This window comes from Acanthisitta chloris, unplaced genomic scaffold, assembly GCF_000695815.1.
Source record: "Acanthisitta chloris isolate BGI_N310 unplaced genomic scaffold, ASM69581v1 scaffold9212, whole genome shotgun sequence".
NCBI classification, from domain to species: Eukaryota; Metazoa; Chordata; class Aves; order Passeriformes; family Acanthisittidae; genus Acanthisitta; species Acanthisitta chloris.
The window spans coordinates 1-17,502 of NW_008662665.1; the positions used below are offsets into that span (position 1 = coordinate 1).

The 17,502-nt window shown below is 35.3% G+C and overlaps 1 protein-coding gene across 1 annotated transcript in view; it reads left to right on the top strand.

Moving 5' to 3' along the window:
- Positions 1-6,649: 6,649 nt before the first annotated feature.
- Positions 6,650-17,502, top strand: part of WDR72 (WD repeat domain 72) — a 92,810-nt gene continuing 81,957 nt past the window's right edge. The window contains exons 1-6 of the mRNA XM_009070686.1: positions 6,650-6,802; positions 7,641-7,747; positions 10,711-10,789; positions 13,739-13,913; positions 14,459-14,535; positions 16,065-16,184. Of these exons, the coding sequence (XP_009068934.1) occupies positions 6,650-6,802; positions 7,641-7,747; positions 10,711-10,789; positions 13,739-13,913; positions 14,459-14,535; positions 16,065-16,184 (711 nt within the window). The remainder of the gene's footprint in view (positions 6,803-7,640; positions 7,748-10,710; positions 10,790-13,738; positions 13,914-14,458; positions 14,536-16,064; positions 16,185-17,502) is intronic.

Genomic DNA, 17,502 nt, shown 5'->3' on the forward strand with positions numbered 1-17,502 from the left:
TTTGCCATGCCAGGAGCGATGCTGCTGTGCTCCGCAGAGCCTGCTGCTGCGTGCCGAGCCTGTTTGGCTTGCGGGGAGTTTGTTCTTTCGAACCTGAGCAAATTTCATCCAGGCTTTTGGGAGGTTTTCTCTGTTGCCTGCTCGGCGTCAACTATGTAACGTCATTGTATTTCAAATTAACCTTATAATGAGATATTTGTAACTATTTCCAAAGTAGTCCAGTGAATTATACATATATTCTATCAGTTGTCTTAGAATAAATCTATTCACTAGGTTTCTTGGAGAAAACCAGTAATGTCAGGACACATAGAGTTCAAAATATTAGCCCCTTGAAATGGGAAAATGCTTTTACGCCGTTTTGGTGATTCCTTATTGAGTAGATGCAAAGCCTTAGAGCAGAAATAATGTGTTTTCTTTATACAGCAGCTCCAATTTCTCTTGAAAATCATTCTGGTTAGACTTCTGCTGAGACTTGTTCATTTATGAAATGAGTCAGGATGGCTCACGTAGAGCCTTGTGGTGTTTCTGTCATGATTGCTTTTCTAGTCACTGCTTGGAACAGTAGTGATGTTTTATTAAAATATCATGACATTTTAGCATATCAGAGATACCACTGCTACCAAACTATGCTCTTTCGGGGATTACTCTTTGCTAAAGTGGCTGTTGTGCTGAGGTAGTTCTGCTCAAAAGGTTTGTGTTGTTAGGATTGATTACATGACTAGATCAGGTTTTTCTTATTAAAAACTTTTCAGTGCTGGAATTAGAAGTTCAGTGTCATGAAAATTGCAATCCGTGCATTGCAATGCATTGACTCAGTTTTGGACTTTGATCCTGCTTCATAATAAACAGTGTCTTTTTAGTTAAGCAGGTTTGGCTGTGTATATAATAAATCATTTGGAGTTGTTTACACTAAACAGCTGCCTGCCCCTAGCAAAGAACAATGCAGAGAAGTCTGTTTGGTAATTAAGAGTATTCAAAGAGCAAAAAAAAAATAAATAAGTCGTTGTTGTCATCAAGAGTTTGGAAATCATCATTATGATGTGTTTGATTATACCACTGATTAATGATTATTATGTCACAATCCAAAAAAACAAAGGCTGATGAAATATTTTAGTTGTTTTATTTCCTGCATCTGATTCCAATTTTGTTTGGTATTTAAACATGCCAGAGTACAGTGTAGCTGAACCAAAAACATCACCTTCCTGATCAGTGGGTTTTTTTGTCTTAAATGAGTTGAAGGTCACTTAAAGAAGACAAAGTTAGTGACTTGAAGCTTTGATTTATAGTCACTGCCCCTCAGTTTGAGCTTCTTGTAAATTTTGGGGTTAGGTTTCATGTGTCTTGACTTTACCAGGTTTTATATATTTTTGTGTATGTTAAAGCACTGTAAATAAAAATGAATTCTGTAATTATGGTGAGTTCATTACAGAATTTGTGGTATTTCATGAAACTGAAAGTTGATCAGAGCTCTTGTCATTTGCAAGTTACTTTTGCTTATGTCTTTAGCAAGTCTTGACAAAGGCTTAAAGCTTATTACTCTACACTTTCCAAGTTATGTAGGCTTTGAACTTGGAGTTGACACTACCTTAGCAGGCCCTTTGATTCATGTGGGATTATGTTGGGATCGTTGACTCTTTAAAGGACATAAATGTGTCTGCTCAAAAGACAATTTATAATTAAAAAATGTAAGGAGCTGTCCCTTTGCTACCATAAGGAAGGAGCACTTCGTCACATGGAAAACTGTTACTTTCAATAAAGCTAGGCATGACTGAATATTTATAAAACTAAGGGTATGAACTGTCGTTTAGTAACTAAGATGCAGTTTCATAGAAATCAAAGCTTACATTCTGCAGAAACTGATGGCCCTTTCTGTCATGTGCTTTCCTGTAAGAGTTGATGGGTGAATGTCCTAAAACCTGTTTAAAGCTCTGCTGCAGTGAAGCATTTCACCATTTGGATTTGAGTAACTCTGCTGAAGATGACTGAAGTGATGCTTTTTTTGTGCTTGAGGCTTTGGAACTGGCAGTTTAACTCTCAGATAGGTAGTTCTGCATAGTGCCTGAGCAATGTTTGATTTCCTGTAGATAACTATTCTAGTAGTTGATAGGACATTCAGACATCAGATTTCACACAATAACAACAAATGTGTCTGTTTTTTTAAGGAAGACATCTTTTATGGCTCCATGGACACTTGTACAATGTATTTCTTTTCTCAAATAAACTTCGTTTTCAGAGTCCTTGATATGTGATTTAAAAGCAAGTTTCCTAACTCATGCATTAATTGTTGTCTAATATATTTAAATTGTTACCATATCATTGATTATTGCTGTTGAAGCCTTTAATGACAGTCAGAGAAAGTGGGAATTTATACTTTTGCACACATTTCTAATTTATGTACTTAGGAGAAGAGCATCTTGTGATGCCTTTTTAGGGAGCTTAAAATAATATGACAGTTGATGGGGTAAAACTTCAAGGAGGTGAAGATTATTTTACTGCACCTTCTGACAGTGTGAAAAGCACAAGTGTTCTGAGTTGCTGATGTTTTCAGTGCCCTATTTTCCAGCTTAGGTGCAACATAAACTATTTTAATTAATATTGTGTCACCAAAAGGTTTTGAGATGGCCAATTGAATTCTGCCAAGATAGAGTCTTTTGATGAAAACATATCTTTATTGATTGTAGAAGAAGAAAATCATTCTTAAAATGAAATCCAGAGAAAAAATCATATCCCTCAGAGAAAATTTCTGAGTGGCAGGTTGAGATTAACATCATAAAATTGAATTTGTGCTGCAAACCTTTGATGTAATCAGCAGCTGGGAGATGGTGTTGCCCTTACTGTGCTCCTTCTGATTGTGGTGAATTATTGTGTGGAATGAAATAAGTGTTTCTTGTGTCACTCGTTCAAGAAATACAAACAAGGTATTACTAGGTGGTTCTTGCTAGTTAAAATGGGTTGTATCGATTCCTGGTCCCAGTCTCGTGCTCCCTTGGACTGCAGAAGCAGCACGTTCACATCCCAGGGGAGATGTGGGTGTCACTCAGCACTGACTCCTCCAGCCCATTAGGGTGTAGCCTGACAGGTCTTAAGGGAAGTCCCATCACAGCTTAAACTGGAAGTGCAGTGGTAGGCAGGGAGGGTCTTGAGCATGGAGCTGCAAAAATCAAAGTAGAGGAAAAGGTGTGGAATCCTGTGAGTTCTGGTGGAATATATTAAAACATGAGGAATTGGGACATAGGATAGAATTGTTGGTTACTAGAGTTTTTCTCAGGTTGCCTGTTATCTGATCAGATATATTAAATAAAACATAGAAATATTTTTGCTGTTGGGGCCACAAAGAGCAGTCTCTGCATCTTAAGGGAGGCAGTTATTAGTTCTCTCGTACAATACGTTATCTATCAACTAGTTTTTAATTCTCTTTTAGAAAATCTGCTTATAAGTCTTTCATTGTTTTGCTTTCTGCTATTAATTACTTCAAATGTATTAACTTTGTCTTGTCTTGCTGTCTTTAGTGTAACTTATTTGATCATTCCCTTTCCGTACTTCAGATACTTTTATCAAGTGTTTTGCAAGTACAATATATTTTCTTATATATGACTCTTAAATGGACTTCCTATACATTGTGGACAGTTGGTGAATATGATTTTTTAGTTCAGGAAAGGTTATATCTTTGCTGGTTACCAGAGATAATATACAATATCCTTAAGGAGAGTGCAACGTTTACATCAGAAAGTAAATTGAGAAAGTTGTGAAAGTAGTGGATCAGTAGACCACAAAGGTACTTAAAAAGATAATAACTACCTTTTACTAAGTGTAAAAAAAAATATTGATAGAAGTTTAGTTTTTTTATGCAGGTAGGAAAAGAATATATCAGATAAACCCAAAGACAAGACAGGAACAGGAGAATGAGACAAATTAGAAAGAAACAAACCTTAGGAATTTGTCATGAAAATCTATCAGGCTTTGCCTAAATTTTACTTCCTAACAATTCCATTACAACAGTGGTGTGTCTGAGTGGAATTTACTTAATCCGATACAGGTAAATGCTGCTAATATCTTAATATTTTCAGGACTGTAAGCCCTTTACTGCTTTTTTGTGTGTGCCTGCATTGATGCTGGATTTAGCTGGACTTTTGAGAAAACTGACCTTGTGTTGATAGTTTGGGATGCATTGGAAACATGAAATAAGTTTGACTATAAATTTATAAAAGTTTTTTTTGGCAGGTTGACTCTTACCTGTAGAGTGATATTTTATTGTAAAAGTCTTTTTTGTTCTATAAATAAGCTATAAACTTGTAATTGGTAGTTTTTGTTATGGGCTGTACTAGTGAGAAGGAAGTTTGTCACAACCAGCATTTTATAAGGTGAGCTGTTTGAGATTAGGTCTCTGGGGGGAGTTCTGTTCCTAATTTGAAGGAGGTTGATATTTATAAGAACTGTTTATTTCTGAATTCACTTAAAAATTGGTGTATTGTCTTAATCAAGAAATGTTATTCTTGCAACTGTAGTTAAGAATTAATACTGTTCAGGATGCTTGTTACAGTGAGGCTTCCTTTGTGCTTTTGAGGAAACACTGCTTGAAAGCACAAGGACCAATAGGGAACATGTGCTGCAAACTTTGGTGGGGGCAAAACAGAATGGAGATTTTTCACTTCAGATCACTAAGTGCATGTGCAAGCTCCTGAGACCTAAGTCACTCTTTAATTTTTATCTTGCAATAATGTAGCACGGGGAAGGGATGTGTGCCTGAGGTTAAGCAGTAATTACATGGCAATAATTTGGAGGTCTGAGATGAGCCTAAAAGAGAAGCTAGCAATTTTTTTTTGTTTTGTTTTAAGGTCAGTAGAGGAGGCAGAGTTAACATATGCTTACTATATTGGAGTTAGGGCACTATGGGGAAAGCATATGTTAAGTTATGGCACTGTTTCTTTATGGTATAATCTGACCTTTTTCATTCTACTCAGTTTGTGACCAATCCCAGTCAAAAAAGCTAAGTGATGAGGAAAAGACCTTGCATTAATATGTGCTTAGAAAGGCAGTCAAGGTCAGACCTCCTGCTTTCTGGCCCCTTAAAGCTTTTGATTAGACTTTTAAATACCTCTTGGCTCCTGTAGAATAAAAGGTGGTGTTCTTCATTTTCCAAGTTAAGCTTGAAAAACTACATGAATGATCCAAAGGTGTTAAAGCAATACAGCCAAAGGCCTTGAAGCTGTGAAAATTTGGATAATTTTCCAAGCTGACAGAGGTTCATGGTGTGGTTTCAGTGTGAGAAGTGTTCATGGAACTAGAGACAGGATGGTAGAGATGTAACAAGTTAGTGGTGAGAGGAACAGGTATAATTTTAACTAAGAACAGGAAACCTTCTGTTTTTCAGTAATAAGGGAGCACTTTTTGGTAGTGTGATCATAAGGACATGACAAATAAAAGTTTATTAGGCTGTAAGCAGGGAGAAATGAGGAGTAGAACTGAGAAACTTGATTTCAAGTTGAATTATGGGTTAATACTGCAAATCAGACATGCTTGAGTGGGCAGAGCTGGAGGAATTTGACACGTGCTGATAAGCTACATGCAGCTCAGATATGCCTTGGGCAATATTTGACTTTGTGGAAACAGTTTTTACCTTTTTTAAAGGAACAATCTGATAAATATCTGTTGCCTTTATTTCAAGAAGTTTGCTCTAGGTACCATCAATATCACTAACAGACTTAAAAAAGCTAAATGCTGTCAGATGAAATGTGGATATGTGCATGTATGTGGATATGCTATATTTCTAGTGAAGTAATGGTGTGCTTAGAAGCAAAGGTTTCATTCAGATTACTTGTGCATTGAAATATCTTAATCCAAAAGAAAAGTTAGCAAAGAAGCAAGAGAGAAAAAGTTGTTTGTTCTATTAACGTGAAAGTTCATCTCTCTTCTGCTTTCTTTCTCTTCTGCTTTAGTTGTAATACAAAGGAAAAAGTACAAAATGTTCCTATAACATTTCAGTCTAAATGAATTCTCTTATAACCAGTGTTTTGTCTGTAGCAGTAGCTTTTTATTAATTAGTGTCACTCATGAATAACTAAAAGGTCTGCAAATAGATCATCTATACATTAGCAAATTCTTTCGATTTGTTCTTTTTGTAGTTTCTGTTGATTTGTCTGCTGCCTCATGATGTTTTATACTAACTGAACATGGTACAAGTATAAATGACTGCATGATATGCAAGCTAATGCATTTTCAAGACTTGGTATTTAGCTTATTGAACTGTTAACTTGGCAGTCTCTGTTTTATAAGCCCTGTGAAAATGCTAAGAATGAGGAGCACTGCTGTTGGAGGGAGTAGCAGAGACATGGTATACTCTACCAACCAGAATTAGGAAGAAGACAACAGAGTGGTATGAACCCCTCAGAGCTAAACCAGGATGTGTGGGGCAGCACACAGTTCCTGTTGCTGATGTTTTAGTACTGTGATTGTACTGGTTTCCAAAAGTCTAAGTGTGATGTTTGCAACAGCAATGAAACGTTTCAATGCCTCATCAGCTTCTTACAGCAATATTTTATGGCTTCCCTGTTCAGATGTTCATTAAATTGTCCTTTTATTAGGTTGTTTTTTCTTACATTTCATGGTATTTAGGGTCACAATGTCTTGTTTCTGTTTTCAGGTGCTGACTATGAAGACCTTGGTAGCGGCCGTGGCAGTGTGGGGGAAAACAGCTCCCTCTCACAGTATCACTGCCATTATGATTACAGATGACCAGCAGACTATAGTTACAGGAAGTCAAGAAGGACAAATATGTCTCTGGGATCTTTCAACAGAATTAAAGGTTTGTGTCCACTGTGCATCAGTTTGCCAGATAGACAAACTGGAGTTTTATCTTTTATTATTGACAATGGGATTATCCAGACTTGCACTTATTTAGATGAGCTTCTAAAGGTAGTGTGATATTTGTTATAGGAAACTCACAAAGCCAAAAATGAAATGCATATATGAGCAACCTGTTATTTGTGGACTTTGGAAAATTATTCATAGATTAACGTGATATGTGGATTATAATTTGAGAATGTGTGTTCATAGTAACTGCAGCAAGTAAATATATACAATTATCAGGACTCCTATTTTGTGAAGTCTTTTTTTTTTCTTTTGTAAGTCAATTGCTGAGCATGGCCTGTCATTTAAGGGAAAAGTATCTATTTATAAAGCCAGAGCTGTTTACCTGGTCAATAATGGAAAAATCTGCAGAAAGATGGAAGAGGCAAATGAAATGATAAAATTTATATTTTTGGTATAATCAAAATGCAAATTATTGCTTTGATTATTTCGTATTTATTTTCCTGAGAATGGAGCAGAGTCAAAATAGTTCCTATTTTACGGTAGGATGAAGGCCAGAGATATTCCCCACATTGCCTGTTTTATAACATTTAATTCTCCATGTGTTCTTCAGAAGGTACAGTTTTTAGACTGCAGTGAATACAAAAACTGTACTTTGTTAACTGCATAATTCATCCACATCATTGTGCATTCCAGAAACATGTCTGAAGAACATAAGAAAATAAAGCATGTTGACAATTATTAATATCTACTAGTATTCCCTTGGGTTTGGACATCTTTAGTTTATAGAAAAATTGCTATGTGTGAGTTAAACCATTGTATTATTCTCCTAGATTTCATCTAAAGAAATTCTCTTTGGCCATACTGCTTCTGTAACTTGTTTGGCAAAAGCAAGAGAGTTTGAGAAACAACCATATGTAGTAAGTGCTACTGAAAATGGGTAGGTAACTGAATATTTGATTATTCATTCCTTACATCATGAAATGTATGTCAGATGTAGGTCAGGTTATGCATTTGCAGAAGTTTTTTAATCCACTTCCATGATAGAAAAGGATAGCAGCTACATAGGATAGTGACTGTATTGCTTATATAAAATAGTCCAACTAAGAGCTCATCTCATGGACAACAGAAGGATTTGATACCAGTTAGTAAACAGAAAAAAGGAATTGTTCAAAGGGGTCAGGTAGGCCCCATTGAAAGGGAGAATAATGGTCTATTGGAGGGCATCAGCAAGTTCAGAAGCATTTTAATATCATGGTGCTTTTCTCTGTTTCATCTTGAACTCAGTCTTGAGAACTGAACCAGCAGAAGAGGCTAATCTATTCTGATCTGGTTTATGGTTCCTCAGTCAGTACATATGGAGCACCCTAGAATAAAAGGCATGTATGTTCCTTGTTTTCCTTTAAATCTGACATGCTCTTTTAGGAGTTTATCGTTTTAAGAGGCTCCTCATCTTTCAGCTTTCCTCCTATGTGTGTTTTGTGATATGGCTCATCACTTGAGTCAAAAAAATTTCTGCAGTTCTGCTAGGTTAGCATTCAAGGTTGTTTTTCTCTCTGAATATTTGATAATCTTTTCAGCTGAGGTATGAAGCCCATCTGTTCAGGATTTCAGCTGTTGAAAGTAGTGAGGGCCAGCTTAAGAGCTTTCCTAAACAATTTTGTCTTGCTGCTTAAGGATATTCTCCTCTCATTTTTTCCATTCACCTTTTTCCATTAACAAAGCAGTTCTGTTAAAGCCTTTTTCCATAAAGAGTTCTTGTCAATCGTCCTTCTTCAAGGACACCTTCTAGCACCTTAAGGCTACTGCTTTCTCACTGAGGAGCTTATTTATCCTCTCCAGCTTCTAGGATTTTTGTCTGATTCTCTCATTCAATCATGAGCATACAAGAAAGGGATAACTTGAAAAAACTGTTTCAGACTCAATTTTGAAAGATTAGACTGCCTCACTGGACAGGTAGTGGTAAACAGTTCTGGTTGTTATGTGCAGAAAAGAGGGTGAGAATTCTACAGAACTGTAGAATTGCATTAACTTTCTACAGTTCTACTCAAGGGTTCTGAGATGCAGCTGGTTTTCATCTTAATTCTGAAGTTCTGTTATTACAGTACTGTTTCCAGATGATACTGGGAGCGAAGACACTGTTTTTCCAAAAAACTAGGGGGGAAAGTGTTAAGAAACATAGATATAGATGGCTATAGATATGCCATACAGAGATGTTCACATCCTAAGGATTCTGCCTCTGAAGGGAACACTGGACTTGTTTGGAATGTGTGTAGGTAGGATTGTATTGTCTTTTAGCCCTTTTAAATGTTCACTTTTACTAAATTATTGTTGACTTCTCATCTGTATTACATAAGGGCAAAGCATCCATCACTGATCCCTGGAAGGCTGCAACATGAAGTTGAGATAATTACAAATAGGAAGCCTCATCTTGAGGAGATGGAGGGTTTGTTGAATTGCATTTTCTGACTTGTGAATATTTCACTTCTGCCATTTTCAAGCTTCCATCTCCTTGTAGTGAGGTTGGAAGAAATTGTATGGAGGATGATACTCTTTGCTGTCTCATTTCAAGATCTTATAAGAGTTTATATAACTGCCTTATCTTAGAAGAATGAGCATTGAACAGTATTTTTGTACTTTTAACCTGGAAGTTTATAAAATTGTAATGATTCAGAAGTTTTCACTGATGTCCTGTGCATGCATATTAGCATATGCTGAAGGACAGGTTTATCAATGTGTGATATTACTCATTCTTTGTTAGTACACAGTAAATTAAGTACAACATCCAGAAGCTGAAGTTAGATTCTGATCTCATTTGTGCATGTTTGTGTGTATGTATGACAGTAATGTATCTAAAGCAGTGAATTGTCATTCTCATGTAAACAAGGGGAAATCATTGCCTTGAAATATTTAACAAACAATGTAATCATTTTGTTCAAGTTAAGACTTTGGACCTGCTAGCTCTGATGCTGTGCTACACATGTATAGATTTCTCTCCTAGTGCTCACATGTAAAATATAAATTAAGCAATATTTTTAGATTACCATAAAATGTGAAAGTATGCAGATTTCAGTGTAAATCACTGAGTAGTATTTCTGACACACAAAATAATTTTCCAATGTGTTATTTAAGACTTCATACAGAAAATGTCTTATAATGTAATGTCAGAAATAATGTTTGTTGCTTAAATAAAATCTAAAAGCATTGAAGTTTACATGCAGCTGCAGAACTATGGTAACATACCTCATACAACCTCACAGCATTTAATTTGATTGTGTCTCTTGTACTCTAGTCCCATTACATGTCGAATAATGTGTAGATAAGGAAGAAGGGCTAAAATGTCTTTCTCAAACATCAACCTTAAATGTAACTAAGTGTAGCTAGAGTGTCGCACAGGTACTCAGGTTGTCAAGCAGCAAGTGGTGTATCAATAGCAGATTTCAGGAGCAGCCTCGTGATGGCACTGTTTCTTCTTAACAGAAGTGAAGAACCGAAGTCTGATGCGACGGAAGATGCATGATGCTTTTCAAAACATGTGGTTTAAGTTCAGTGAAATGAATCATTTTCAGGAGGATGTAGTTCCAATGACAGATAGTTACAGTGATGCGTTGACGAGCCGTAATGGCAGTATACCTACAATTTGTTGTAGACCAGAGTTAGCCTTAAAGTCAGGTTTGTTGCAAGGCAGCAGGGTGTAATTACCAAAGCAAAAAGAAACAGATACTGTATGTCATCCCCTGCTAATGACTACAACATTTTCTTACCCAGTAATCTGTAACAAAAAGCCTCATAAATGACCAGACTGCACTTAAGTACAGCACTAAAGAAAAACTTGGTGGCACAAAATTATTCCAGCCAATTGAGTGGAAATGACAGAGAATAATATGAAGTTATCTTTGGCAGGGAGATGTGTGTTTGGAATGTCACTAGTGGACAGTGCATTGAGAACACAAAGCTTCCTTATAGGCATACAGCAATCCATGTAAGTATAGCAACTTTTTATGGAATATCTCTGTTCATTACAGGAGGAATTTTGCTTTATTAACACATTAGTTTTTCAGACACATACAGTTTTAAATGTACAGCACATAATATAAGTGGAAAAACCCCTGTCACAATATAAGTAATTTTATATCTTATTTTTCCTATGTTAACTTTATGCTAAGAAAACAATTCTGAATTCCTGAATCAAATCAAGCATTATTTTTAAGCTGCAACGGTTTGGAATGCAGTACCAACTAACTTATTGTAAAGTCTGGGCATCAAATAGCAAAGTGAAATGGTCTTAATCTTTACTCTTGTCCTGTGTTAAAATTTCATGAAAACTTCATGTTTGTTGTTGGCTTTTTCATGTTGTATTTTAGATGTACAAGTAATCTAGCCAAACATTGTGAGACAGGCTGCTGAAAGACTTATTTTTAAACTATTGAAAGGTTTTGATGCCTAAGTCCTGACCTCAGAAAGAATGCTCTGCCCCCTACTTTCAAAAATACATTTTAATTCATTGCAGAACTTGGGATATATCCCTTATTTTCTGTGGCCAAATTGCTTTAAATATTCCTTCAGATAATTTCAGGTGTCTGCTTTGAACTGTATCCCTGTACAATGAGTATCTAGAGAGTGGGATTGTTTTGAAACACGTGTGTGTATATGATTGAGAGGCCCAATATGTGTGATTTGATTCAGAGACATGGCTTATTTCTGGGTATGTTAGTAGAAGAGGAGCTCAGGGCTCCTATGTTAATTAAAATGCTGGTTTTCTTCAGTGAGGAAGTCTAGGGTGGAACTAAGCCTCCAAATGACTGAAGTCTGAGACCTCACGTGACTCCAAACTACAGCCAAATTTTTATTCCAAAATTTTTGCAGCTTCCAGAAGAAACAGTATTTTTCCTGACAGTTTTGGTTGAGATGAAGAGTTCAAACACAGTTGTTCATTATAAAAGGAAGAGAAAAAGCTTGGGAAATTACGATTAAAAATTACAGCAGATTAACTTTTTAATGATTTTTTTTACTTATATGTGTGTATATAAAACCATAAATTAAGTAATTCTTTATTTGTGAATATTTACAGCATAAATATGCATATGTTTAAATGAATGTATATGCACACACAAAACAATACTTCAGTTATCATTTAAGAGGTGCAGTATGATCTGTTTTGTGCTATTGCTTAATTAGATTTTGATAGTTGAATTTATGGACAAGTTCTGCAGGGCACTAGGAAAATCTGGCCTAGCTGATTAGCTGGCAATCTGTACATTTATTGTGGAGATCAGTCAGAATATTTTTTTCTTACCCTTCAAGTAGGAATAGCAAATATTTACAGAACATTGTTGCTTTGTCTCTATTTGAAGGGAGCTAAACTTAATTGTGACTAGATAATGAATTTTGTTTTATAACCTGGTCAAGATAGCTAAAGGAAAATTGGAACATCTAACAGGAAAACTTTCCTGGGAAAAAGAATAGATGTTTCTAGGAGGTTAAACTATTCTTAAAATGCAACCTTGAGATATTTATAATAAATTGATTTTTTTTGTGTGTGTGTTGCTGTAGGTTTTTGTTGTTGTTCCATGGGGAATGGTTGCTTGTGCCATAGTAGTACCTAAGAGAATTATTTTCTACAGAATGTTATTATCTGTGAGGTTTAGTTCACCCTGTTTTCTATAGCATCATAATTTAAAATTGTAACTTTATTTTAGCTAATACTTTAGTAGGTTTTAATTAAACTGCTAACCTATCTGATCTAGTAGGTTTCTTTTGTTCAGTGTAGATGATTCAGCTATGAATGGCAGATGTCAAGTAGTGCAAAATGAATATTTGCCATTTGAAATGAAATTTAACACCAGGGTCAACACTTAACCATTTGTGGATCTTAACCAGTACGGGATTTTCTCAGAGGAATAGCTCACTATACAAATTCTCTAGTTCAATCTTAATTTAAAGGTAATAGTAATTGAAAATTCTAAGCATTTCTGCCTCTGTTTATTCACAATGTCTGTGGTAATATTTATCCTATTTCCAGTTATTTATCCTTTGGCTTTCAGACTTTAGTTAACTGATTAACCAAGAATCATTATATAAGCAAAACTGTACAGATAACTTAGAGTAAATGAAGTTTTGTAGGTCTGATTATCTTTTTTTGTTTGTTTGTTTGTTTTTTTGTTTTTTGTTTTGTTTGGTCTGGCTACATGATTGTTTCATTTATTTTAGTATTTAATTGTAAGTTCCATTTGAGATGGCTGTTTATGCATGCATAGCAATTATGTATACAATTACAGATAGATATGCAATGCAAATGTCCTTGCACATATAAAATATGTAACATAAAAAGGAAATTTTGTAGTCATTCTGCACCACTGTCATCTCTGTTCCTTAACCCTTTGCTATGTGTCTGGTTTTTTTTCTTTACATGGTTGTTGAAAAAGAATGAACCTTATGAACCCTAGGGCATCTAACATCAAAATGAAGAACATCTCAAGTAGAAATCCTTCATGGAAAATTGTCAAAAATTCATTCTGAAAAAATTAATTATGAATATTATGCCTTTTCACCTGTTTGTTCTCCTTTATATACCTCTTGATAACTGGAGCTTTATCAAATGTTTTGTGAGAGGTGAGGCCTCTCAGAGAAACAAGTCCCAAACCCCTTAGCAATTTCTAATGAAAATTAACACCTTACTCCTTCCAAAACTTAGGAATATCCTAATATTTAGGCAGGGTAGATACTGCCTTCAGTACAAAGCACCTCTTACTAAGCTCTATCCCATGCTTGTGTCACTAGCAAAGTTGTGTATGGTTTCATATATACCTTAGGTTTTTAAGTAATGCTACAAGTGTTGATTATAATTGCAAGTATCATGTGCTAAATGTGAAAAATATGCATGTCATTTCTGTAGTTCTATATGCTGACTCTTTGCTTTCCACTTGTGCAGTATTACCATTGCTCATTCCGAATGACAGGTGAAGGCTGGCTGCTTTGTTGTGGGGAATATCAAGATGTTCTTATTATTGATGCTAAGACTTTGGATGTTCTTCACACTCTATCATCGACTCAGTCTTCTGATTGGATAAATTGTATGTGTATTGTACACTCTGCAAGAATTCAAGGTATGCATTTAAGATGTATCTATGTAGGTCAGTTAAATTGTGATAAAATATTTCTGTATAGATAGTATGATCCTACCTGATTTAATACTCAATCATGTTTTACAGAGTTGTTATGTACAAGAAGTTAGCATTTCATTAATAGCACATAGTGTTTTTAGCACTCTTCATGTTGGTCATGTTTGATGTAATATGTTTACTAGAGGAAAAAAAACCACCAAACAGCCTCTACCTTGGCTGTAAGCAACTCATTTCTTGGATTTCAGTACAAGTTAGTTTTATAGCATCTGGGAAATTAAAGGCACTAAACCACAGTTCTCTGACTTCTGTTAATACATTATTCACTGTTTGCTTACTTGTTTTGTATTTCTGTATACCAAATAGTTAGTTTTTGTGTAAAACTGATATTTTCATCTGAGAAATGTCATGCAGATCCCATGTTTTAGCAGTGTATAGTACAGCAGTATCTATGCCAAGTTTCTCTTTAGTCATTAGGTACTGTGTGAGCTTGGATTCAAGTTGACTCTCTCACTGTTAACTTTTCACAGAAGACTCTTTGATTGCAGTGTCTGTAACTGGAGTTCTGAGAGTGTGGGACCTATCTTCATCTCTCAATAGCATACAGGTCAGTTTGAGATGTGAAACAGGGATAACATGAATGCAGTAATATTCTCGAGTAAAGGCTACACTGAAAAAGAATATGAATAAATTTAAATTCTGAACATATATTAAACAGATTTGATTGCTTTTGTTACAAAATTCTCAAAACAAATCCTCATAGAACTATTTAAAATCACTTGGGCCATTGGGCAGCTCTTGTCTTGATAACTGCACTGTCTTTTGCCTAGGCTTCTTGTCTTTTCATATTCCATGATGCCGAAGTTGCAATGCTTTCCTGCTGTCCTGATAATGCCTTTGAACCCCTTCACTCTGTTCTTTAGACTCAAAGCTCTTCAATATTGGCCTTTGTACTCCCTCTTCACCCTTGTTGCTTTCTTCAAAATGGTCATTTAGACTTTGTTTTCCTCTGTCTGCCTTCCACAATGCTGTCTTCACGTGGAAAAGACTCTTGCTGTGTCAAGTGTCCTATTTCTCCATCTTCAAACTCACTTATTCTTTTCTGTGTTCATATTCTCAGCAGCTGTCACTTGACATGAGCAAGTGTTAGAACTGGAATACAATGTTTTGTGTTTGAATTAAACTCTGAGAGCTAAATTCACAAAGGGAATTCAGTATTGCAGCTAAGCACCATGGAACAGAAATGGCAAAATATCAACTTCTCTGAACATCCTTAGCATGTTACTGCCTGGCTCAACAAAAACTGCAGAGCATGCCTCAGCACTACTTTAGCATGGGTAGAATCAGGCCCCTAGTTCATATTCTAAATGGCGTTATTTTAATATATATTGTTTGATTTATTTGGAATTAATTGAAGCTGTAGGGTACAGTAAGAAAATGGTTTGCCATTTTATAGCCATGATTCCAAGACTAGCATACATACTCTTCTTTGGGAGGTTGTGATATTATTTTTATCTTTCAAAACAGAAAACATTGGTTTTAAATGTTTTAATTCATAATTAATAAAATTAATTCCAAGAGAATAATTTTGAGCGTGGTGGCCTTGACAAAAAGTGTGAAAATACATATATTGTTTTTAAACAACCTGTACATTCAGCAATGAAAAGCTAAGAAAATGAGTTACCTTTTAAAGGTGTGAAGTTCAAACAAGACATATGGCAACACCATACGTCTCAGACTGTCCTGGTTGCAACAAGGATCAATGGGAAAGTGTAATATTCATCAACCATTCTGAATCAGACAGTTTATAAGTTGTTGTAGCTATGTTTTGACTGAAGAATACTTAGCAGATATTCATTATGTTAGATGCTATTTATGATCCGCCTTTAATCTTTCTTTGAGGTCATTATGACTTCTCTAAGCAACATCAAGGTCTGGGCCATGCTGACTTTTTCTCTTGACATGGTTTCTTTGAACCCTGTGGTATTTTTATCTCATTTTAAAGAATTATATGTTGCTTCGAATTTTTAAAGTCTGTTAGCTGCAAGTTATTTTGAGTGGGTTGTTTCTATCCTAAAAGTAAAAGCTCAGATATCTGGAACAAAGCTTATGGCTCTTTTCCTCTGTGTTGTAAAGGAGAGACAAAGTGTGTGCGAGAAGGAATCAAAATCTCTGGAGTGTATAAATTGTCAAGCAGTACGATTTTGTACCTACACAGAAAGGCTCCTTCTAATTGTGTCCTCCACGTGCTGGCAGGTACTTTATTGAGCAGTATACTTTCTTTTTAGTTTTGTTAATAATTTTGAAAAAACTAATATGGTTTTTACATGCAGACACTTGTTTTCCTCCTTAGCTTAAAGAAAAAGTGTCAGATATAACAGTGCACTGTAATCCTTCTCTGCATAACTGCCTGAATGAGATGAAGCTTTTATTCTTTATTAATATATTTCTGCTTTAAAAGTTTAAATTGGCTGGATAGTAAGGGAGTTACTTTAAGTATTAGTCAGTTATAGAGCACTGGGTGCACTATAGTCCTCTCCGTGGTGCATTTCAAACAAAGATGAAAAAAACCTGTTCAGGTATGACAGAAGTAATCACATTTGGCAAGTCCTCAGTAACCATGGACCTTTTGTTTCTTGATAGAAGCCAGCAAAACTAAAGACCCCACACTATATTGCTTTTTCTTGTAGCAGTAAGAAAATAACTAAAACTTAAAATAAGCCAATAAATATTGCAGTGACTACATAACTGAAGTTTATTGTAAAAATTATGTAGTTCTTTTTCCTGATATTATGAAATTTCTCTTAAAATAATCCTGAGTGATTAGTGCAACATATGTACCTGATCCAAATATCACTGCTGGGACAGGGTTGGGGCAGAAATTTCACATATATTTGAATTAGCTTGGAATAATGTGATTGTAGGGTACCCTAGAGATGTCTCTTGGGCTACTTAATTTCTGTACAAAAGCATTTATAGATTAATTTCATGTATAGAATGGATAGGGTTTTCACATGTGTTTAGAGTGGCTTATTAACTCACTTCTCTAGTAATAAAATATAAAGCAAATTCGCTAATGACTAGAAATGAACTATTAGTAATTGAAAAATTCTGATTCTGAGATCTATTTCCTCACACTGCTGGAAAAAATTATAAAAATGTGACTATGAATACTCTCTCCATGAGGCCACTAGGAACGTGAGCAAGCAGACAATATCCTAGGTTGTCCTTGCCATAACCTGTTTTGACTTAAAATGGCAAAGTGAGAGGAAGCAAACAAGCCATAATTTTTTACCAGCTGTAGAAATGGAAAAGAGAATTCTTGCAAGCAAAGGGAATTTTATATGTTGTTTGCTTTGAATTAATTTGGAAAAAAAATAAATCTCTCTTGCTTCCCAAAGAAGAAAAGACAAAAAACTGCTTTGTTAAGGTTTGTGCTGTGATTATACCGGTAGATCATCTTTTAAAGAATACAGACAGAAGCATTTATAGCTTCTAGTGAAGTCTTCAATGTCATACTTATGTCCTAAATTCATTACCTACCTCTTTATAAGAAATTGCTAGTGGAGCAAAT